Below are 25678 nucleotides of genomic sequence, written 5' to 3'. Positions count from 1 at the left end.
ACTTTCGTACACAAATCGGTGCATTTGTTTACGAACGGCAACTAGCTGTTTGAGATGCGGATCCTGTGTTCGGTGCTGATGCTGTTTCACATTTCTCGGCCGATAAATATTTTTTTGCCTTCTGGTCCATGTTCTCAAAATGTAAATTTTTTCATTGGTAATACACATTTCAATGCCATACACTTATAAACCTATTTATGATAGCTTTCATTGTTCCCATGTCCACTGTTCCTCGTAGTGAGCACTCAGCAGCTGCAGCTTTTGCTGTAACCAGTTTGGTTCAGAAATCAAATACAGTCGAACTTCAATATAACGAAGTTGTACTTGCAGCAAAAAACTTCGTTAAATCGAAAATTTTTTTAATTAGATGTTTTAAAGTTTCAGCAATGAACAATTTCACTAATTTCCAATACATTCCAGGTGGATAATATCTTGTTTGTAAGCTTTTATAAACAAAATCACAAGTTCGGGCCATAATAATGTGGTTATGAGCACCAGTGCTTGCGGTGCAGATCGCACTGAGAGCAATGCATCGACGTGGCTCACGGTGTCCGAGATTTGCGTGTATTATGTCTCGCGCCGCAGTAGTTTTGTGACACCATAGCTGTCCGTGCTTAGTGCCTGCAGCTGGTGCCCACAAATGAAAAACAGAAGTGTAACAAGATGTGGATATTGGTCCTGAACAACAACAAAAAAAGATTAAAGAAAATTAAGGAAAGTCACTTTTGCCAGAAAGGTGGAGCATTGATGGCGATAGCAAAGAGACTGCACAAAGTAAGGTTTATAGTTTGGTGTCACATGCGCCCAGGCAAACATTAACAGATCTCACTTGATGACCACGAACTCGCAGTCACAACGCGAGCAAGCTCTTCGTACCGCGTCTCACAAACTTGAAATTACGCGACCGCCAACACTACACTTGGGGAACAACAAAATGTGCGTGAAGCAAGAATTCATTTTGGCTTGCAGTGGAGAGATTACCTCCAAAATTGATATGGCATGTGGCTCGCACATTGATGCGCACAAGGAGCAGAAGGCAGATTGGTGTGTTCCTGGTCCCCCTCCCCCTCAGCGCGTGCTTGATCACATTATTGCGCGTTCACTCCCTCCCCATCCCTTTTGCATAGAAGGAATCGTGAGCTCGTGTTTCTCCGAGTTGTTTACCAACGCGACAAATAACAGAGCGGTGTTTCCTGCCTACTGTGTCCGGGCACGCGTGCCTTGACAGCGGTTTTGCCGCTCAAACTTTTCATGTAGAAGGACGCTTGAAATAACTTTTGCCTTGGCCAATAGTGTTTTGCTAGATTTACTAGCCATACAGGCTCGAAGTACATGATTGAAATGGCTGAAAACTTTGTTAAATCTAAAGAAAATAGATACACAGTTTTCAATGCAACTAAGATCTGGAAAATAAAATAGTTCGTGACAACAGGAATTTCGTTAACTTGAGGTTCTTTACATTGAGGTTCGACTGTAGTCCTAATTTTTTATTGCAATAGCAATTATATGGACACTCCAGATGCATTTTTGCCATCGCCGTGATGTTCTGTATAAAGTCCAAGGGCAATAACATCATCGCCGCCTGTCGTATGCTGTATGTGCGAGTACAAACATGCGAGGGAAGCTGACGATCACGGCTCAATCTGGCATGCATGAAGAAAGAAAGCGGAGAGCAAATGCGCCATCTTCTGTCGCACCGAAAGCTGTGGGGGTGTCGCGAGATTGAATCCCAGCCACAGCGACCGCATTCCAATGGAGGCGAAATGCGAAAACACCCGTTTACTTATATTTAGGTGCACGTTAAATAACCCCAGCTGGTCCAAGTTTTCAGAGTCCTCCACTACAGCATGCCTCATAATCAGAAAGTGGTTTTGGCACGTGAAACCCCATAATTAAAAAGCCATGGGAGGATGGGAGGGAGGCAGGGGGTCAGCGTTGTGCTCCGACAGCAACTGCACGTTTCACTAAAAGGCGCAAGGGGAACTGACGATCGCGGCTCAATCTCGCGCGCCATATATGGAGGAAAGCGGAGAAGGGGCGACTTCGACTCTGCTAAAAAGTGCGTACTTTGCACGGTTGCGCTTGCTGTATCTTGAAAGGGATCTGCAGGTGCCTCGTACCTTTGCGCATGCTGAGTTCTCACTGCTTTTGTGTTGAAGCGATAGACTGCACAAAGGTCACTTTGCTCACTGCTGCTGATGCTCACTCACACCAGTGTTTTGACAGCGAGTTTCTGCGCTCATCAAGTATGATGTGTTCATGTTTACTTGTGCACGCTGACACCATGCTTGTTAATTCAGTTAGTAAGCAAATGTTTCCAAGTTTATACGGCCAATAAAACTAATATGGTTACTTAGTATAGCTCTCTGCTAATTTTACATCACAATTGATGCTTCGTCTTTGGGGCCAAACTGCAACATTTTTTTTTTCTTTTTTGTGTTAGTCTTCTCTACGTTCTGGTTTCATTGCTGCTGAAGTGGTAATTATTCATTCCAGACAGTTGTTATTTTGTTTTCTGTACAGCCTTGTATATGCTGTGTTATCCTGCTTAGTATATGAAATGCATATTGTTTTTATCAGTGGGTGTGCTCCATATTCATGTTGTGGTTTTGGCACATTGCTATGACAGCAAAGTGTTTGTGTGTTGAGCAGTTCCCATTTTGTACATATCTGTCTACTGATGTTGTAGTTGTAAATTCTATGCTTGTGTTGGTGCAGGAGATACACGTGTTCAATGGTACTGTCAGTATGGCAAGGTTTTTCTTGATCAATCTTTTTTTCTTCGTTGTTGTTTTGCGTGTTCTGTGTGGTGCTTTGTTTTAGTGTATAACTGTTTGCTGCTGATCCAGAAGGATTTTGTACATTCCTATTGTCACTTTAACACATGTCTAATAAATTGAGCCAAGGTTTATTCTGCAAGTGAAGCACAAAAAACAGGGACAGACAGAGGGTACAATGCATGCACTGTACTGTTTTGTATTCTGTCCCTTTTTCTTGCATTTCACTTGCAGTATGTCGTACCAACAAGGCCGAATTTTTACCCTTCTCAAAGTTTATTCATTCTAGTCAGAATTTAATTTTGCTTTTTTTTTTATGCAGTTACGATTGCCCTATCTGTGGCAACTTGAAAGGCATACCGCATGTGTTCTTTTAAGTTCATGCATATTAAGAAAAAATCGCCTCACAACGCTTTTTTGCCTTGTCAGGTGTATTTCTGCAAGTTGTGGAAATTGCCTGCATGAGGAATAGCACTGTCCAGATAGTTAATTTTTTTAAAATCACTAATTAATGTTTTAATTATTTACTTTGGGGTTTATGTTGCAATTGTAGTGAATCTTCCCTACAGTTGGTTGCAAGCAGTGAGTGGTCATATCTGCTTAACAGAAATCTCAAGACTAGCACTACTTTCAAGATATTTGTCCCCAAAATCTGCAATGAATCTTTCTAAATCAGAGACCTGAACATTGAAAATTGTTGTGTACGTAATATCCACCTCTTTAGGTGATCCACTTGGAACAGGCTAAATTGCATATCTGCTCTATACAATTTTTAAACATTCTGTTCAAACTAAAATAGCACACACATAAACACGCACACACACACACACAGGTAGTATTTGTAATTAAAGCAAGACAACATATAGTATGCATTTGTAGTCACACACACACAGTATAGATTTGTAACTAAGGCAAGGCAAGATATAGTATATATGCACACACACACACACGCACACACGCACAGTACATATATAGGTAGTATTTGTGATTAAAGCAAGACAGCATATAGTATGCATTCGTAATCACACACACACAGTATAGATTTGAAATTAAGGCAAGACAAGATATAGTATATATGTATTTGTAATTGTAATATATTTGTATTTTAACTTCGTTATAATTCGGCCAGCTGCTACAAAATTTGCACTAAAATACACTTGGCCCTTCCCACCATTTTCAAGGTAACATGTTCTTCATTTTTGTTTTATGAGACATTTATCTCCTCCTTGTAGGAACAGAAAAAAGGAGTCAGGTTATGTCTTTGACTGAGAAGGAGGTGGTTGCCTTCCATGAGTGTGGTCATGCTCTTGTCGGCTGGTTGATGGAACACACAGATGCCCTCATGAAGGTCAGTAGGTGGATTGTGCCATACTTTGCCAAATGCATACTTATACATGTTCTGTAAACATTGTGTCAGGGCATTCTGAATGTTCCCATAAGTTAGGTAGGCTCAAGGGGTGGGGGGGGGGGGGGAGAGAGAGGTGATAAGGGGGATTATGTTCTGGTGCTACACAGCAGTGAGTCACCTCCTGCCAACCTAATAAAAGGAGCATTGTGAATGAATGAATGAATGAATGAATGAATGAATGAATGAATGAATGAATGAATGAATGAATGAATGAATGAATGAATGAATGAATGAATGAATGTCTGATGTTTTATGGCACAAGGGCCAAGTATGGCCAAAGAGCGCCAGGGGAGCATTGTGTGTTGGTGTAACCTGCTGTAGTGGCTTGGTGACTGTGGCATTCTTCTTCTTAGCACAAGGTGGTAAATTTGATTCCTCCAGAGTTGTGGCAGCCATATTCTGATTGGTGTGGAACACAAAGATGCTCATGACCTAAGGTTTGAGTGCATGTTACGGCGCACAATGAGATCAAAATCAGTCTAGAGCTCTCCACTAATGCACCTCAGGGCCAGGTTGTGGCCTTGGGACAAAAACAGACGCATACTTGAACACCTTTTCTATCCTTAAGTAATTTAGAACAAAGTTCATGAGATAAGGTTTTTGCCCTTGCTTAGTTGTGCTGTTTCAGCTTACTTTGAAGACCAACCAACTGGCCCTCTACAAGATGATATTGGCTCTGTAATGTTTGAGAAACACACACATCTACTTTTCCTCTGTGTATGTGACAAACCTTTGATGACACAACGATGACAGTTGCATGATTATGATGATAACAGCATAACAACAATGGCAGCAATTTGATGACTATGACAGTGGTATGACGACGATAGCACAGCAGTGGTAGCAACATGATGACATTGACGATGGCTACATTTCATTGACTGGCATATAAGGCAGTAAGAGCCGTCTGCGTGAGAGGAAGACTAAGAATTACTTAGAGACTTACACTATGTTTGCAAACAACGGTAGGCACCGTTTATATATTTTAGGCCCTATTTGCGATGCACATGGACTATAGGTGGCACGTGAGGTCAACTATTATGGCTGGCAGAGAGATTATCAGGATTGTTGGCTACGCGTCTGTGTCGTAACACGCCGAGCTTATTCTCATCGACTGCGGGAAAGGGCAGTGTTGGGGCTACCTTTTACAAAGTAGCTGTTTTTAACAGACATGCCGGATCACCTCCAAACCTGCGAAGAAAAGGATCCCATGCCTAATAGAAGGCAGGAAAGTTCTGAACACCGGCTATCTAATTTGTTATAGCATCTGTCAAAGCATGCAGCGCTGAAGCTGTTGCTATTAAAGTACTGTATTAAAGGTTTGTACGTACGTCGGATGTTCAAGAGAAGACTGATATGAATTTGAGTTTATTTTTTTACAAAGACAGTCGCATCATTATGCCTGAGCTTTTTGTTGTATTTTCGAGTCGCGTTGTCCACACGCTTTGCATGCCCTGTGTAAATATGTAAATGACATTCTTGAATGTAATAATTCATGTACTGCGTAAATATAAATGAGTATCTTCCCTATCCAGCCGGGCGTGTGTGCCTGTTGGACTGTACACAGGCGTTTTTGCATTTTGCCCCCATCGAAATGCAGTCACTCCGCCCCTGCAGGGATAAACGCTCGATTGAACAGATGTGCAGGCCATATGCGACATTGTGTACGTCCGTGGAACTGTGGCTTGAAGTATTTTTCAGGTCCTATATTTTAAAAACCCGGTAGTTTTATTACAGGTTCTGAAAGTTCCAACCTATTGTGCTTAAAGAACTATGCATACCACTCCTTGTGAGAGCGAATTCAATTAATTGCTTCTTTTGCTCTCACAAGGAGTGGTATGCATACTTCTTCTTGATGCACAATAGGTTGGAACTTTCAGAACCTGTAATAAAACTACCGGGTTTTTAAAATATAGGACCAGACCTGAAAAATACTTCAAACCACGGTCCCACTGACGTACACAATGTCACATATGGCCTGCACATCGGTACTATCGAGCGTTCCTCGAAATAGCGTAGCCTTCATTTCCGGCTGGTACTTGAAAAGCAGAGACAGTTGCCTAACGGGTATACAAATAATCAAGTGGTGCGGTAGCATTCCGACAGCCTTATAATGTCGTAAGGCATAGGCGTGAAGTCGTTAGCTTGTGTCTTTTCGTGCTGCATTGAACGTCCACTTCACATAACTTACACCCACAACATCGTAAAAGTTTAATGTTTATGTTTTTGTCATCAATGTCGACGATTTGCATTTCGCTGACTGGAGCTACTCTAGAAGAAGTCCTTGGCGACAAAGTTTGCACTACAAATTTTTTCTGGCAGTGTTGGAGGCTAGCCAATCCAAAGCTTCATAACCCACTTCTTTTTTTGACATGTGTCTGTTGTAAAGGAATGAAGACTTATTTCACCCTTCGCTGCTCGATTGTTGTACTGATGCACACAACATATCCTGTTGTTTTTAAATTTTTTATGGCATAGATGCAAGCTTTCAACACATCAGGAACGCACCCATGTGCACGGAGCCCTACAGAGGCACTATGCGGATAATCTTTGAAGCATTTATCTCACTGGCTGCTCCGCAGCATAACTATCTGCATGCATTGCGAATAGCACCATCGCGCCAGAGTAATTTTGACAATGTGGGGTACTTTAACATGCACCCAATGTACGTTTTTGCATTTTGACCCCATCAAAATACAGCCGAACGAGACGGTAGGCTTAGCTTGCTGACCGCCACAATCACGGCCGACGGTTCTTGTGATCTGGCTGCAGCTTGGTTTAGTGTGCTTATTTTTGACTGCACAATGAACCTGGGCTTAAATAAATTGGTTTTCTCAGTGTCGTCGGTGCAAATAGTAAACGAAACATAGTACTTGCAAGCCAGCCTCACCGCCTTGGAGAGACAGTCAGCGTTTGGTTTCTGTCTGCGAGACGAAATGCCGTCAGATCGTTACTTGCGATCATGCAAGTTCTTTAGAATGGGCGCTGCTTTACGGAACATGGGCACATTCAATGTAATTTTGTTCTATTAAGTACTATTTCATGTGAAAAACAAACTGTAGCTGGTTTTTATGTCGCCGTGAGCGGTGATAGAAGTGATCGCCTCGGCTGGATGCTGGGACCAGCGAGGTACCGCCTCTACGGCAGCACCAACTGTGTAGGCCCGTGAATTCTGGGCTGTTGGCCGCAGCCGTCCGATCACTCCGACTCTGTATATTTTATTTTGCGCATGAAAATTCATTAACACATTTAGGCGTGTTTATGACATCCACACTAAAATTAACATAGCTTTGACCGTGCTGCCTGTGTATGTGAACGTGTGCTAGGTTATCAACATTGCTAATGTGATGTGCTTTGAGGTGCATCTGCTATTGCTTGACCTATATTCAAGGCTAACCCTAATGAAGCCTTCCCACAGTGTGGTAAAAAATTTTAATTACATGCTACTAACAATCATAAGTACCCTCGTTAGCTAATACACACCACGCAAAATAACACAGAAGCTTAACTGTTATGCAATTATTGGTGCATAATCGATGCGTTGATATTGGAATACAATTTTCACTTTCTACCTCGACGGCCCATTGTTTGCGACGGTATTCGTAAACAGGAAACCTATGAAAAGTTAAGCCTCTTGCGTCCATTAACACAATGCAGCTTGTTGGCATACTGCATTTCCTTCATTGTAAAACATACAGAATAAGGATTGCACACATAGAACTTCTCGCGCACCCAAGAAACTCGGCGGCTACTGAGGTAGGCGTGGTGGATCGGCGATAAAGTGCCTAGCATGCAAAAGTCACTCCCGACAACAGTACCCCCGCATCTTCGTGACGTAGCGCTGTGGTTCACTTTGCCTTAGCTAGCCCATAATTGGCAATTAAAGTATTGCTCATTACCACCATGACCTTGAAATTTTGCAAATCTCATCCCAAATTTGTTAGCTATCTCAATTTCAAGTCTGACTTCCATATCCCTTTTAGCCTGCTCGGAAGAACAATTCAAATTGTGCACTCAGAGCTTTATGGTACAGTGTGGTGTTACGGATGCTCAAACTCAGTTGTTTAGGGCATTCTTGCTTTGTGCAGTAAAAAATGGCTGTGGCTTAGCTAAGGTTAAGCCCAGGATGCGAAGCATACTAGCCTTTATTTTAGTTGTTGAACCACTGTTTAGCCTGGTGTACTGCTGTTGCTTGGCTATATTTGGTTCGGCTAGACGAAGAAACAACTCATGCGTTACTCTGCTTCGCCTTCAAGAGTGGAACGCGACAGTGTTCCCGTCGACCCGCCAAGGGGTGAGAGACGATGGGCTACGGCGCAGCGACTACGCGCCCCGCATTGGACGCGGTGAGCGTCGAGCAACGCAGCCTTCGGCGCGGCAACGAAATGTGCGCCTGAGCAAGCGACGCACGCCTGAGCCTTAGAAACAGCTCGTTTCTAAGGCAACACCGCATTCACTAGAGGCGCTTTTGTACCGCGTTGAAGCATCGTACTCGTGGCTCAGTGGTAGCGTCTCCGTCTCACACTCCGGAGACCCTGGTTCGATTCCCACCCAGCCCATCTTGCAAGAGTTGAGCCAAAGCCACCTAGAAAATCAGTCTCTGTAGCACGCCGCAACCTTCGCTTCTCCTTCCAACGAGCAGCTCTGTCTCCAGGAGACATCTCACCTCGTGAGTGTCTGGCAGAGGCAAGCGCAGCTGCTTATATACCACCGCGACGCCGCGAGCGACGGCGCGAGTTGGAGCCCCGTTTCTCCTCTGTCGTGACGTCACGGTGTCACGTGGTATTGAAGGCGATACCACCGCGCCTGAGGAGCTGGGTTGACCTCTCGTAATATGCTTCGCATAAAACCCAATATTTAATTTTAATATTAAAGTACAGGTGTGCGCAATGCTAAAGCAGCATTCTGAATATGATAAATACTTAATTTGCTGATCAATAAAGGACACCAAACCTAGGTATACATGCCAGCCATGGCTTTCTGTATTTTCTTTTGCTTAACAAAAACTATGCCAGAGAGGGAAGGTTTGAGATGGTTGATGAGATTTGAAGGCAATGCAAGGTACACTGAATGGCCTGACAGAAATGACTTCCACGATTGCTTCCAACCATTAAAATTGCACTGAGACTGGTGTATGCTCATGACAGGAGCATAATGTGACATAGGTCCATTTTAATATTAAGGAAGTGTGGAATTTTTAAGTAGTTTAAAAATATTTGTCTTGTGCCTCATTTGCATGTATTGTTCATTTTGTATCTTTAAAAAGGTAAAATAGTAGACCACCCAATTCACATCTGAATCAGATTTGCGAAGCAAACATGGGCTCGGGAGGCTGCAGCTAGCAACTAAGAGAAAAAATGTCTGTCAGCTGCAAAACGTGGAATGTACATGTCAGTGTGTGCACAGATGGAGTGAGAAGCTAGTGTTACAGATGAGAAAAATTGCATTGGCTTGTAGTGCCAAAAGGTGGGCCTGGTAAATCAGTAGAGGTAGTGATCTTGCATATTCAATGGCATGCTTTAGCTAGAATTTCCTCATATCTGGTGCTTGCAGCCCCTTTCAATAGGGATTTTATTCCATCGTGAGTTAGGCTGAGATGGAGAACTTCTTTTTGCCATTAGTGTGAACATTTTAGTGATGCATTTTAAGTTGCCTTTTAGTACTCACTTTTGTTTTATTTTCTTGCTACCCATTCTTGTGCCTTTACTTTATTTAAATGAATACAAATCAGAATATTTTTGCTACATGTGTTACTATGAAGGTCAATTTTATTCTTTCACACAGGTATCAATTGTGCCACGGACATCAAATGCCTTGGGATTCGCACAATACTTGCCCTCAGACCAAAAGCTGTATTCATATGAGCAGGTAATTATACTATACACATTTACACTTGATCTTCTATGTAACAGTGCTATATTTACCGCCAGGGGCCACAATTTGCAAGAATGCATTTCATTTTCCATTCTTTCGACCTTTCGTCATGAGCATTGTGCCCCCATTATTGTCTATGGAATTGGTCACTCAGTGTGCAAGATCAGAAGGGGAAAGTGGGAAAGAAAGTGTGTCTTTACAAAGTGCAGCCCAAGAAGCTCATTAAAGCAGTTTTTCTGCATTTCTGTTGATGTTTGTGTTTTATCACTATTAAAATTCCAATAGAAATTTAGACTAATTATTTGACTAAAAAAAAATTGACAGAACCCATCTTGCGATGACTGTTGACGGTAATGTATTTAGCGTTAAGTCAATAAGACACAATGTATTGCTGCTGTCGAAATGAGTTATGTATGAGGAATTTACTGCAGTGGGACGCCTCTTTCACACTTCCCTAAGAACACTCAGCGCCATTTAGCGCTGCCATCGCCGAACCTGCATGTGGCCTCCAAAATTGCTTGGTGCACTGGTGCATGCAAACGCTTAAAAACGTGTCATGCGGCAACCAAGCTCCTCTCTCTCACGTCTTTCTTGACATGCTGCACCATCTAGTAATGCTGCTGAGAAGTCTGTGCGCGGCCTTCAAGACATGAACCATAGCGCACTGGTGCATGCAAACAAAGAGAATTATTCCTTCGCTTGCTGCGCACCCAGTGGCACACACTCAGCAACCCAAGTTGGCGAGAGGTTCATTGAAGAGCAGCACATAACCCATGCATTCGCGGTGCCTCTCTCCAAAGCGTTGTTATGAAAGACATTCATTAAGAAGCAGCACATACCCAGTGCATTTGTGATGCAACCTGCGAAAGCATCGGGTTGCTGTCCTTGAGGAACCCTTGTGATGTGGGTTCGATTCCGCTAAGCATCGGAGGAATTTCATGCCACGATGATATGGAACTGTAGGGAGCGCATTTGTGCATTGGAACAACCATAGGCACTGCAGTGTGGAGTGCACCAAGATATCTGTCTCCAGGAGCAGGCAAAACGTATGGCAGCAACTGCAGCTAGTTCTCCAGTCACTGTTTACCAGAAATGAAGTTGTGATGAAAACAAATTATTGTAAGCATGAAATTAACTTATTATGTGCCTAGAAACATCATAAGTAGTGACTTGTACTGGCCATTGTTACAACACTAATCTCGAAAGGATTCATTAAATTCAATAAGTTAGGACTGCATTGCCATACGACTGCGCCGAGCCTAGTACTAAAATGTGTGATCTTCTGTGGAAGCTTTCTAGGGGAATGAAAAACTCTGTTAAAATAAAAATGTAGTTAAATTAAAGTTGGGTAAAGTGGGGTTGGAGCTGTATTATAGCGGGAGTCAGATATGCAAACAGGAATTCAAATTGAGCAGCACTGTTCTACGCGCAGTTGCCTGCTAGTTTTTGCGTGTGGGCAAATTTGCCGAAACACTTCACTCTTCCTTGTGCATTTCTACCTTTAATATGGCAATACAATTTAGTGTAACTCCCTTTTCTTTTTCAAAAGATATTTCTGCCATCATATTTGGAATACTTGAAAGTTGGTAGAGGAGTAATGCAGAATAATTTGTAACTTGCAGTTGTTCCAGAAAATGTGCATGGCACTTGGAGGAAGGGTCGCTGAGTCATTAACATTCAACCGTGTGAGCACAGGTATGGTATTGCATGCTTGCTCCCATCATTGGTGTTGAGTAAATGAAACTGTGATTTCTTAAATAGTCTGAATCAAGTCCTTTTAAACAGTTGAAAAAGACAGCTGTGCATTTTGTTAGTACTACTCTAATGTTATCATTGCTACAATAGATAAGTCAGAAAGAGGGAAATGAACAAAGTAAAACATTTTCCAATTTTGTATGTTATTTCCTACTGTGAATGAGACACCAAACAGAATTATTAAATCAAGTTAATGTGATAGATTAATACTTGATAACATGTAAGGCGTCAGTATTATCAAGCACAGAGCTTTAGTAGGCAGGAAATTGAGGTAAATGTAGGACATGATTTGAGGCTCTACCACATTATAATAATAGCCTGATGACATCTCATTATAATTGTGTCATTAGTACTCAACCTCTGATAATAAAAAATTTATTGCATTTCATGATCTTTTTATTAAAACTGAAAAAAAAATGCTACTTGTTCACTTCTATTCGAGACAGAAAAATGAACATGTTAAAGTTACCCTTGACAACGATCCGGCTGGTCAAAGTTTTCCTTTTTGGTTGACTCTGTGCCACTCGCCCTCTCACATTTTTTATAGTTTTGATAGCCATGCTTTCGCTTACACAAAAAACTGTAGCGCCAGCACTCAGGCACTGTTTTACTCACCGATAGCGGTAAAGGGCGGTGATGTATGCAGTGTCAAACCATCTCGCGCATGCCGGGTGACTTGAATTGCCCTAGAACGGTGCCCTTTCACTCGTCATTTTCTCTCTAACTAAGTCTTTTGATGGCACGAAGCAAGCCCTGCAATGTTTTTCAACTGGTATTTTGATATTCCACATTTGTCTTTAGTGTCCCTTTAATGCCCTTGGTAACACATTCTACATACATAGGACCATTGCGTCTGTGGTAATTATGTTTTGTTCTTGCACCTTAAAAAAATACTGAAACAAATTTTTTAAGAACCTAATTACGGTATGAAGTTGTAATTCTTGAAATGCACAACAAATCATTGATTATACTGCTTTTAATGTGGCAAATTTGAAATGTGCACTATTTGGGGCGCAGATTTTTGGTGTAGTGTGGAGCACTGCACGGGCCTGGCCCTACCCGAAAACCCGAAACCGGCTAGTGGGCTGGGCCAGGTAAAGAGCTTTTTGGCGAGCCCAGCCCAGCCCAGGCCAGGCTCAGGCTTGGAGCCGGGAGCCCGCGTCCATTCACTGATGGGACTAGTTCAGGTTTATAAGCCACCCGCATGTTCTGCATAGATCCAAGGCCTTTTGTGCGAAACATAAGTGAGAAGTTGGAATACTGTCTCTTGATTGCCTTAACAGACAAAATAAAAAGCAATTGAAATTTATTTAGTTTTTGTTTTTAAAAGGCTAACTTTATCCCCCAAAAGTAAAAAAAGAGAACATAGTACTAAAAGGCACTCACAATACGATTTAACTGATAGGGCTGGCTTTCATTACTTTTATTTAATTTACGCTATTTTGCTAGTTTTCTTGTTTTATTGAACTACATTGAAGATTTCTTAAAATAGTCGCTGCAGTACATAGCGATGGCTTCCACTTTAGCTGCATTTGCAATGTTCTTTGTGGGCCTGGAAGAGAAGTGCTTCACCACCACTTCGGCAGGGTTATAGTCGCAGCTCATTCCCTACTCATGCACATGTAACTGTGTATGATGTTAAGGAAATTTGCTGTCTTGAATTTTACATGAAAAAGGAGGAAACACTCGTAGCTGTAATAACCTGATCATATTGTGATAGCTTGATCCTATTGCACATGATCATTGCTTCCTTTATTATTTTCGTGCAAAAGTTGAAATGTGCATGTTTAAAATTTCAGCTGCTTTGGCTTGGTGTAAGAACTATTTATTAATCATAAATCATAGACTGCTCCACAAATTTGTTTGCTAGACCTTATTAGTGTTTTCAACAAAGTGTATGCAAGAGGTTCAAATAAAGTTCATTTACAGAAATGTTTAACCCAGCCTTTGCTTCTTGGATTTTTCATGTTAGCTATTAGCGGCGAGAAGTTAGAGAATATGTCGGCTTCTTTCTGCTGCCATGCCTGAACCGCAGTTACTTCTTCAAATTTGCATGAGTCGAGAAAATTTGCGGCTTGGATATCACATGCTATGTAGCTTTGAAGGGATATAGTGGTTTTGCAATGCGTATATATGTGCCATATCTGTCCATAAATTTTGCGTAAAAAGAATATCTGCGAATTCAACATGCGAAGTTGTGTACTATGCTCGGCTAAAGGCTTAAGATTCCCGTAGTACTTAGCTATGAGAGACATTGCATTTTACATGGAAGAAAAATCTTGGTATTTGGTATCGACATTATAAATCCGTGTTGGAAGGACACTGCCCAGCGAAGCTTCTACCATGATTCTATTACTGTTGTAAGTTGTTCTAGCCAAATATGGCCACTTTATTAATGCGTAAAAAGAAGAGTTAGGCACGTTTTGTATCAAATTGTTTGCTACTATACTTTCACCGTTCTCTGAAACAGGCACCCAGAAAACTCGTTGCTGATGCCAATTAACACAACGGCAGGTCATGTAAATGCTTCATGAATACCATATCAGCAATCACCTGGAAGAAAAGCTTCGTGATTAAGATTGAGAGCCAATCAGTTGGAGCTATGTATATTGCACCATAGTGGCCTTCATAGTGGCCTTCATAGTGGTCCTGAGTCGCCTTTATCCACAGTATTGTCACGTGGTGGTGACGTTGAATAACACAGTAGCAATACTGTGAACGACAAATCTAACCTTTATTGGGCGAACCTGTGCCCACAAAACAGGCTACACTTATAGCACAATGATAGCGGCGAACACGCTCGGCGATCGTCGAAAAACTGATCAGCGGGTCAAGTGCGTCGGCTTTTATAGATCAGTCGTCGAATGTTCCAGATTAACTGATGGGACCCGCGTGTCTTCCACAAAGTTCTACACCATTCGTGTCACGCGATGAAATCTGATAACACAAGGTTCAGCGACAACAGACAGGCGGATAGAAGCGTCGATAACTTTCCAGAAACGTCGGATACATGCAGGCGCGTCCCTCGCTCTGCGATTACAGTTGTTAAGCGGCGAAACGTGGTTGCCCGATAAAGATAAGTACACGTGTCATTACCCCCCTCTTAAAAAGCATCGACCCGATGCTGCAAACAAACGAAAGTAACAAAGAAAAGCACTCGTAGCAAAGAAAACAACAAACTAAGGAAGTTCTTCAGCGTCCGTAAAATGGTTTAAGGCGCACCACGTGGACCACTTCAGATCGTGCGCGGCGCCGCTGTGAATGCGAAATGCCGTCTGGCATGACCTCATAGTCCAGAGCGCCAATACGTCGGATGACCTTGTAGGGTCCGAAATAGCGTCGGAGTAGTTTCTCACTGAGTCCTCGTCGGCGTATCGGTGTCCAAACCCAAACACGGTCGCCGGGCTGGTACTCAACAAAGCGTCGTCGGAGGTTGTAGTGTCGGCTGTCGGTCCTCTGTTGGTTCTTGATCCGTAGGCGGGCGAGCTGTCGGGCTTCTTCGGCGCGCTGGAGATAGCTAGCGACGTCAACATTCTCTTCGTCAGTGACGTGGGGCAGCATGGCATCGAGCGTCGTCGTCGGGTTCCTGCCGTAAACCAGCTTAAACGGCGTGATCTGTGTTGTTTCTTGCACCGCCGTGTTGTAAGCAAATGTTACGTACGGCAGGACGGCATCCCAGGTCTTGTGTTCGACGTCGACGTACATCGCTAGCATGTCGGCGAGGGTCTTATTCAGCCGCTCCGTAAGGCCATTCGTCTGCGGGTGGTAGGCCGTGGTCCTCCTGTGCCTTGTCTGACTGTATTTCAGAATGGCTTGGGTGAGCTCCGCTGTAAAGGCCGTTCCTCTGTCGGTGATGAGGACTTCTGGGGCGCCATGTCGAAGCAGGATGTTTTCGACAAAAAATTTCGCCACTTCGGCTGCGCTACCTTTCGGCAGTGCTTTAGTTTCAGCGAAGCGGGTGAGGTAGTCTGTCGCCACGACGATCCACCTATTTCCGGTTGTTGACGTCGGAAAGGGTCCCAACAAGTCCATCCCGATCTGCTGGAATGGTCGGCAAGGAGGCTCGATTGGCTGTAGTAATCCGGCTGGCCTTGTTGGCGGTGTCTTACGTCGCTGACAGTCTCGGCATGTTCTGACATAATGGGCGACGTCGGCGGTCAGGCGCGGCCAATAATACTTTTGTTGTATCCTCGAGAGTGTCCGGGAAAAACCGAGGTGTCCAGCGGTCGGATCGTCATGTAGGGCGTGCAATACTTCTGGACGAAGTCCTGACGGGACAACAAGAAGGTAGTTGGCGCGGACTGGTGAAAAGTTCTTCTTCACGAGGAGATTGTTTTGAAGCGTGAAGGAAGATAGTCCGCGCTTAAATGCCCTGGGGACAACGTCGGTGAGCCCTTCCAAATATTCCACCAGGCCTTTTAGCTCCGCGTCTGCCCGTTGCTGCTCAGCGAAGTCTTCTGCGCTTATCATGCCAAGGAAGGCGTCGTCATCTTCGTCATCTTGCGGCGGCGGGTCAATGGGGGCACGTGATAGGCAATCGGCATCGGAGTGTTTTCGTCCGGACTTGTAGGTTACAGTGATGTCGTATTCTTGTAGTCTGAGGCTCCACCGCGCCAGTCGTCCTGAAGGATCCTTTATACTCGCTAGCCAACACAAAGCGTGATGGTCACTGACGACTTTGAATGGCCTGCCATAAAGATAAGGGCGAAATTTAGCTGTAGCCCAAACGATGGCGAGGCATTCCTTTTCGGTCGTAGAATAGTTGCCTTCCACTTTTGACAGCGACCGGCTAGCGTAAGATATCGCCTGTTCGACTCCGTTTTTCCTCTGGACTAGAACGGCACCGAGGGCTAGGCTACTGGCGTCAGTATGGATTTCTGTATCGGCGTACTCGTCGAAGTGCGCAAGTACCGGCTGCGACTGCATGCGTCGTTTGAGTTCTTCAAATGCGTCGGCCTGCGGCGTTTCCCACTTGAACTCAACATCACATTTAGTTAGACGTGTCAACGGCTCGGCGATGCGTGAAAAGTCCTTGACAAAGCGCCTGTAGTAGGCGCACATGCCAAGGAATCTACGCACTGCCTTCTTGTCGGTGGGCTGCGGGAACTTTGCGATGGCAGCTGTTTTCTGCGGGTCGGGGCGTACTCCGGATTTACTGATGACGTGGCCTAGGAACAGAAGCTCGTCGTAAGCGAAGCGGCATTTTTCTGGCTTCAGAGTGAGCCCTGATGACTTGATGGCCTCTAGTACTGTGGCAAGCCGCTTAAGGTGATCGTCGAAATTTCCGGCGAATACAACGACGTCATCCAAGTAAACGAGACAGGTCTGCCATTTCAATCCCGCTAAAACCGTGTCCATCACGCGCTGGAACGTTGCAGGCGCCGAGCACAGTCCAAATGGCATAACCTTGAACTCGTAGAGGCCGTCTGGGGTGATGAAGGCGGTCTTTTCGCGATCTCTTTCGTCGACTTCTATTTGCCAATAGCCAGACTTGAGGTCCATCGAGGAGAAGTACTTAGCGTTGCAGAGCCGATCCAATGCGTCGTCTATCCGTGGAAGGGGGTATACGTCCTTCTTCGTGATCTTGTTCAGACGACGATAATCGACGCAGAAACGTAGGGTTCCGTCCTTTTTCTTCACCAGGACAACAGGGGATGCCCACGGGCTTTTCGACGGCTGGATGATGTCGTCGCGCAGCATTTCGTCGACTTGTTCTCTTATAGCTTCGCGTTCTCGCGGCGAAACTCGGTAAGGGCTTTGGCGGAGTGGTCGAGCGTACTCCTCGGTGATTATGCGATGCTTGGCGACTGGTGTTTGTCGAATCCTCGATGTCGTCGAAAAGCAGTCTTTGTATCGTCGGAGCAGACTTCTGAGCTGCTGTTGCTTAATCACTGGGAGACTTGGATTAATGTCGTAGTCTGGTTCGGGAACCGTGGTCGTCGGGGTAGATGTGGCGGAATCCGAGAGGACAAACGCATTACTGGTTTCCACAATTTCCTTGATGTACGCGATCGTCGTGCCCTTGTTGATGTGCTTGAACTCCGGGCTGAAGTTTGTCAGCAACACTTCAGTTTTCCCTCCATGCAGTCGAGCGATCCCTCTTGCGACGCAAATTTCACGGTCTAGCAGGAGGCGTTGGTCGCCTTCGATGACACCTTCTACGTCAGTGGGTATTTCGGTGCCGACCGAAATAACAATGCTGGAGCGGGGCGGGATGCTCACTTGGTCTTCGAGCACACTCAAGGCGTGTTGACTACGAGGGCTCTCCGGCAGTATCGCTTTATCTTCCGACAGCGTTATTGACTTCGACTTCAGGTCGATGACTGCGCCGTGTTGGTTCAGGAAGTCCATACCGAGAATGACGTCTCGAGAACACTGTTGGAGGATAACGAAGGTGGCAGGGTAAGTCCGGTCATGAATGGTTATCCTTGCCGTGCAGATTCCAGTCGGCGTAATCAGGTGTCCTCCAGCGGTGCGAATTTGAGGGCCTTCCCATGCAGTCTTAACCTTCTTCAACTGGGCGGCGATGTGTCCACTCATGACGGAGTAATCAGCACCGGTGTCCACTAAGGTGGTAACTGCGTGGCCGTCGAGAAGCACGTCGAGGTTGGTGGTTCTTTGTCTGGCGTTGCAGTTAGGTCTTGGCGTCGGATCACGGCTGCGTCGTGTTGAACTGAAACTGGAACGTCGCGTCGTCAAGTCGTCTTTCGTCGGTGTAGTCTTGGCTTGCTGACTTCGTCGGGACGGCGGCGTGTTGTCATTAGGTCGTCGAGATGGTTTCTTCATCGACTTCGTCGGCGGCGGAGGATCTTCGTCAGTTCGACGAACAGCAACCGCACCTCCATCGGTTGCTGCTTTTAGTTTTCCGGATATGGGCTCGCAGAGCGGCCTCGAGCTGGACCAGTGTACGGTCAGCGCTGCGGTGACAGGTAGCGGCCTGGTGACGGTGAACGGGATGGTCGTCAAGAGTTCCGCTGAGTGGCGGCTAGGTAATCGGCGATTTCACGTGGGCGCTCGCCAAGCTGTGGACGCGGCGCGTTGACGGCGAACCCTCTCAGTCCCAGGTCGCGGTATGGGCATCGGCGGTACACATGGCCGGCTTCTCCGCAGTGATAGCAGAGCGGGCGGTGGTCGGGGGCTCGCCAAATGTCCGTCTTCCTCGCGTAGGTGCGCTGGGCGACGTATTGGCGTGCTGGCTGCGGCGGCGGCGGCGGACGACGGAATTGCGGCGTTGCAGGACCCTGGCGCGGTCGCGCAGGGGGGCCTTGACGGCGGGCGACGGCGGCGGCATAGGTCATTGCCTCCGGCTGCGGTGATTCTGGTTCCACCTCAGGAACTCCAAGGGATCGGTGCACCTCTTCTTTCACGATGTCGGCGACCGAGGCCACTTGAGGCTGCGACGAAGGCAAGACCTTGCACAGTTCTTCGCGCACAACGGCCCTGATGGTCTCGCGCAGATCGTCTGTGGCCAGTGATTGAATTCTTGCGTAGTGGGTAGAGCTCGTACGGCGGTTGAATTGCCGGTTCCGCATTTCGAGTGTCTTCTCAATGCTGGTTGCCTCGCGAAGGAACTCTTCTACGGTCTTCGGTGGGCTTCGTACCATTGCGCCGAAAAGTTCTTCCTTCACACCACGCATGAGAAGGCGGACTTGCTTCTCTTCGGGCATATCCGGGTCGGCGTGGCGGAAGAGACGTTTCATTTCTTCCGTGAAGGTAGCAACGTTCTCGTTCGGTAGCTGCACTCGGGCGTCCAGCATGGCTTCGGCCCTTTCCTTGCGCACGACGCTCGTAAAGGTGCGCAGGAAGCCGCTACGGAAGAGGTCCCATGTCGTTAAGGTCGACTCCCGGTTCTCAAACCACGTTCTGGCGGCGTCTTCTAAGGCGAAGTAGACATGCCGCAGCTTGTCGTCGGAGTCCCAGTTGTTGAATGTCGCGATTCGCTCATAGGTCTCCAGCCAGGATTCCGGGTCTTCAGTCGCTGCTCCATGAAAGGTCGGTGGGTCCCGGGGTTGTTGTAAGATAACGGGGGACGCTGGGGCAGCCATTGAGGTTGTCTTGACCACGATCTTCTTTGTCGCCTCAGGTAGAAGTCCGTGCTCTGGGGGCAGTCCTTGCAGTCTGCGGCTAGCACGCTGGTCTTGGGCGGTGTCGGTTTTGTCCTCGGGCTTCGGGCTTGGATCGCGGCTTTGCGGGGGCGTTCGGTACATGAACGCACTAGCACCTCCACCAGATGTCACGTGGTGGTGACATTGAATAACACAGTAGCAATACTGTGAACGACAAATCTAACCTTTATTGGGCGAACCTGTGCCCACAAAACAGGCTACACTTATAGCACAATGATAGCGGCGAACACGCTCGGCCATCGTCGAAAAACTGATCAGCGGGTCAAGCGCGTCGGCTTTTATAGATCAGTCGTCGAATGTTCCAGATTAACTGATGGGACCCGCGTGTCTTCCACAAAGTTCTACACCATTCGTGTCACGCGATGAAATCTGATAACACAAGGTTCAGCGACAACAGACAGGCGGATAGAAGCGTCGATAACTTTCCAGAAACGTCGGATACATGCAGGCGCGTCCCTCGCTCTGCGATTACAGTTGTTAAGCGGCGAAACATGGTTGCCCGATAAAGATAAGTACACGTGTCAATATGGCATACCCCTCATCCAACGGAAGCAACCGAATGTCACCGTGGCGAGGCACGCATTGTTCACGAAACCCATCAGTTCTCTACAACTTCGAATTAAAACCCTGATGCAGTTTTTACAGTGCCAATTGCAATGCCTAAAGTATACTCGAGGCCCTACAGTGCTGCATAGACTGTCTTGAAAATGAAAATTCAAACACCTTCTGCCTCATCATGTCTCGAAACTGCATTGCTTACTTATACAAACTGAGAACTATTTGCTTCGTCAGTACGTCAAACAGAACGTCGCATACCCGCCTTATAAGGAAGACGCCAGAAGTCTCACTTGAATTCACTTGATTTTTTACCTTTACCAGGAAATAATGATATCTTCAATATGTTCCATACTACTAATAAATGATGCTTCTGCCTTATTCTGGCTGTAGCCAAACAGTACAAGAATTCTGATTTCACTGAAAAATTTAAGCCGAGAAGCGAGTGTCAATTCTCCAAACAGATTCGTCAGGTCTGTTCCTCAAGCCACAAACACCAATAAATTGCTCAAGCGAGTTGGAACGTGTAGCACGGAAAAGAGAATAAATATTGGTACCTTCCTTTTCGTATGCTGCAAACAGCTGTAAGCCTCAATTAGCTTAACAACTGAATACTGGTAAGCGCAATTCCAAGACTGGACAGAAGATGGACGCAGAAGCATATGACAAGCGCTAACTCGCAACTAAATTTTATTCTGAAGACTGCCTACTTAAGTACACAGCAGACCAGGATCGTGCAAGCGCCCTGCTTATCAAGCCAACCAATATATCATATCAAGCAGGGTTTAGATTACAGCATAGTTTTTAAGAACTGCTTTTCTTTGCTACGTCGATTGTCTTGCGTAGCAAAGAAAAGTAGTTATTAGCCCTCGTGTTACTGCCGACCGCTACTGTGAAGAAATTCAAAAATTCGTTATTACACCTAGAACTACTCTTGTGAGCAAACATGATTTAGCGGGTTAAAATCAAAGTAAAGGTTGTAGAAGCCATATATCACCAGCGTTCCTGAGATGCTTGTTGCTTCATGGCAGGTATGATATTCTAACTGGATTCTTATGTGCTATATTATTGTGTTTGTGCTTTTACTATTAACGTGAGCTACCACTGAAAGTATAGATCCACACATGAAAAACCCACAGTGGGCTGGTCTGAGCTCCTTCAGTTGTTGCTCCTTCAGCTCCTTCAGCTTCTTGAATAAATTTTCACGAATGAAGAAGTGGTAAAAGTATATTTGAGACGACCATCATAAGTATACAAGCATAGAGAACGAGACCGAACAGACGGAAGCCCTGCAGAAGGCGCCCGGACACCACCCAAACTGCAGCAGACGAATCCGTACCCTGACATCACGTGAGCGGCGCTCGCAGAGCCCTTGTAGGTCGTTCTCGTGGTTAATAGACTTACTGGAATAAAAAAAAGTTTTCATTGTCATGTTTTATTTTAACTGTAGTTTTATTGTAATGTCTTTCGATATACCACTTAAGCTATGACATGTTTATTGCATGTGCACGTAGACCTAGTTACTTCAGCGAGCCCAGGTCGTGGCTGGGCTTGAAGACACGAGGCTCAGGTTTCAGACAACGTGCCCAGGCCGGGCCTGGGCTGACGAATCTAGTCCCTGCAGTGCTGTAGTGTAGAGTGTGTTTACAATGGTTCCTCTGCACATCATGGAAATCGGGGAGGAGTTATGTGATATCACTGATGTGTAGTGGTAGAAGCTGCATTATGAATGTCTTGCCAAAAGCTTTAGATGACGGAGTAGGGGATGAAAAGTGAGGAGGGTGCTGCATATGAGCAACATTAGAGGATCGACCTTATTCTGTGTGGAATGTGGACAAGTGCAGAGAGAAAAAGAAAAGATAGGCTCAGCGTAGTGTGTGTTGTTCGGACTGGGGTTGCGTGGCCGATGTCATCTCGAGTTGGCGTCATGCTGGAGCAGTCATCAGGACAAGTTGAGTGAAGGAAGAAAAACTTTAGACAGGTATTTACATCATTCAAGGATCTCGGTCGACAGACTGCGGCCCTCCTCAGTGTACCGGCTTAGCTAGCCAGGTTGGGATCAATCACCATTTTCCTTTCTCCACGCGGTGGCCAAAGTCACACCAATCCGGGAACCTTGGGTCGTCATAATTCACGAGCACGCACTTGCACTTGGACTGAGGGGGTACCTTTCTCCCTCTCAAAGGTCAGTGTCCAGGTAACGGCTCAGGAATGCTGAGGTTGGGTGCTGACAAATGACACCTCTAGCAACCTTTTACGAATTCGGCAGTTCGTTGAAATCATGTTGTCCGAACCTGATCAGTGTCCGGCGCCGAAGAGGGGAGACCACCAGTGCGCAGTGTGCTATTTTTTCCTCTTTTGGGTCGTTTTTGGTCGCTAAGGAGGGGGGGGGGGGGAGGCAACGGGCGTCGATGATCGGAGCATAATTGCCTGCACGGCGATGTCACAAGAGCATTTCAAAGCTGCAGGTTTGGTGGTGAAGTATCCTTGGTCTAGAAGGACTAGCAGGCACAACAGTGTCCAGCTTTTAGCAACACAGACATTCTTCAGCTTGTGTCCACCTTACCTGGCTCACAGGTGCATGCATCGGTTGTTTGTGATACCATGTGACAGTACCACTAATAGTAGTGCCAGTTTTAGCACTCCTTTTGAGTGAATATGTCTTGAGCATTGACTGGCTTCAATTACTCATTTTTATAATGAACATTATTGAGCATCATTATTGCGCAATGTTTATGTCTGCCCTGCTATGAATTTCAGCCAACGAAAAATGTCATTTTTGTCTCTCAACTCTTGATTTTAATAACTGGAGATAGCTGTTGCTGAAACAGCCTGTATACTTGAAGACAGTTCATTGTGGATCTACCGTGCCTGCGACAACCCCATGATCGTGGCCGGGGACTTCAACGCCCCTAACACGGCCTGGGGATACGTCGCCAGCAGAGCCAAGGGCAAATACTTACTAAACGACGCCGATGAACTTGACCTAACGCTCATCACGAACGCCGAATACCCCACAAGAACGGGTAACTTGGTCAACCGCAACACAACGCCAGATCTAACTTTCGTCCGCAACGTTCCAAACTATCAGTGGAACAACCTCTTCGAGGATCTGGGCAGCGATCATCACATTGTTGAGACAGCGATTGACACCCCATCCAGAGAACCCAGAAAAATGACGTACGTCGACTGGGACAAGTTCCGCGAGTTCAGACACGGAACGCCGATCAGGCAATGAATCAATTGAACAATGGACATCGCAACTAAAGGCCGACATTAAGGCGTCCACGAAGGAAATAGAGACGGATCTCCCCGTTCAAAGCATGGACAGCCGACTGGCTCACATGCTCGAAGCCAAACAATCGCTCACCAGGAGATGGAAAGAACAAAGACACAATCGACGGTTGAGGAAAAGAATTTTTTCCCTCAACCGGCTCATTGCAGAATATTGCACGCAACTATCTAACCAGCAATGGAACGAGGTGTGCGATGCCGTGGACAGCCGCATCAACAGCGGGACGACGTGGCAACTGCTCAAACATCTTTTAGACAGAACCAGAACCAAAGCGGATCAGGGTCGTACGCTGAACAGGATCATGCACGAGGAACTCAAAATTACCACGGAAAATGAGCTCATTGACCGTCTCGCCGACAAGTACCTCCCGCTGGCCAAAAATGCTAGAGGCACGACCGCCGAAGCATATCGCGGCAAATCCAACCCAGAGCTAGATCGGGAATTCTCAACCGAAGAGATACGCACGGCGCTTCAGAACCTAAACAGTAAGTCAGCGCCGGGGCCGGACGGCGTAACTAACAAGGCACTTAGAAACCTCGACGAAACCTCAATCGAAACCCTCGCAGAGGAAATTAACAAAATCTGGAGGAATGGAGCCCTACCCGAAGATTGGAAAACGGCCCTCATCGTGCTCATCCCAAAGCCTGGCAAGGCGCCCAACATCAATAACCTCAGACCTATCTCGCTGACGTCTTGCGTCGGCAAGGTAGCCGAGCACGCGGTTCTAAACAGGCTCTCGAGGCATCTCGAAGAGAAAAATGTCTACCCCACAGCAATGATCGGCTTTAGGCCCGGACTATCCACCCAAGACGCCATGAAGCTCCTCAAGCATGAGATCATTGACGCAGACACGAGAGACGCGAGAGTAATCCTAGGGCTAGACCTCGAAAAGGCATTCGATAACTTATCACATGACTACATACTCGACACAATCTCCAACCTCGACCTCGGCACGAGACTCTACGCTTACACAAAATCGTTCCTGAGCGACAGAACGGCCACCCTCCGTCTAGGGGAAATCAAGTCCCAGAAATACAAACTCGGTGGCTAGGGCACACCGCAAGGTTCAGTCATCTCTCCGACGCTTTTTAATCTTGCGCTAGCCGGCCTAGGCAAGAAACTGGATCAAATCGAGAACGTCAAATACACGATATACGCAGATGACGTAACGCTTTGGGTCCCCGGAGGTAGCCTGGGATCAATTGAAAGCGCTCTGCAGCAAGCGATCGACGCGATCGAGGAATACCTTGCTCCCACCGGCCTGCGATGTTCGCCTGCGAAGTCGGAGCTCCTCGTCTACAAACCATCGAGAAGCGGACCCAAGCCAAAGAACGAAATCAGAGACACACATTCCATTACTCTCAGTACAAAAGACGGAGGAACCATTCCACACGTCAGCAAAATCAGAGTCCTTGGGATGATCATTGAGAGCAACGGCTCTAACGCCGCGACAGTGGAGAAGATCGTGACCAAGTCGAATAATGCCTTGAATCTCATACGACGCGTAGCAAACAGACAACATGGCCTTAAGGAGGAAAATCTCCTCAAGCTAACACACGCCTTTGCGCTATGCCACTTCACCTACGAGGCGGCCATGCACAGATGGAAGGTAGCGGAGAAGGACAGACTCGATGTACGACTGAAGAAGCTAGTCAAACTAGCGCTGGGAATCCCCAAGAACACCGAGACAGAGCTCCTGCTGCAACTGGGGGTGCACAATACACTTGAAGAAATCACCGAAGCTCAAGAACGGGCTCAATGGACAAGACTCTGTGGAACCAAACCAGGTAGAGAAATCCTAGCCAAACTAGGTCATGACACCACAGTAATGGAGAAACTATATCAAAGCGTTCCGACAGACACACGCAACTCCTACACGGTTCGCCCA

General features: G+C 46.1%; 1 protein-coding gene across 1 annotated transcript in view; it reads left to right on the top strand.

Moving 5' to 3' along the window:
• Window positions 1–25678, top strand: part of Spg7 (SPG7 matrix AAA peptidase subunit, paraplegin) — a 91256-nt gene that overhangs the window by 52277 nt on the left and 13301 nt on the right. Inside the window, exons 14-16 of the mRNA XM_070530893.1 lie at window positions 4010–4125; window positions 9970–10053; window positions 11682–11754. Coding sequence (XP_070386994.1) covers window positions 4010–4125; window positions 9970–10053; window positions 11682–11754 — 273 coding nt within the window. The remainder of the gene's footprint in view (window positions 1–4009; window positions 4126–9969; window positions 10054–11681; window positions 11755–25678) is intronic.

Source organism: Dermacentor albipictus, chromosome 1, assembly GCF_038994185.2.
Source record: "Dermacentor albipictus isolate Rhodes 1998 colony chromosome 1, USDA_Dalb.pri_finalv2, whole genome shotgun sequence".
Lineage (NCBI taxonomy): Eukaryota > Metazoa > Arthropoda > Arachnida > Ixodida > Ixodidae > Dermacentor > Dermacentor albipictus.
This window is presented reverse-complemented; position numbering and strand designations above follow the sequence as displayed.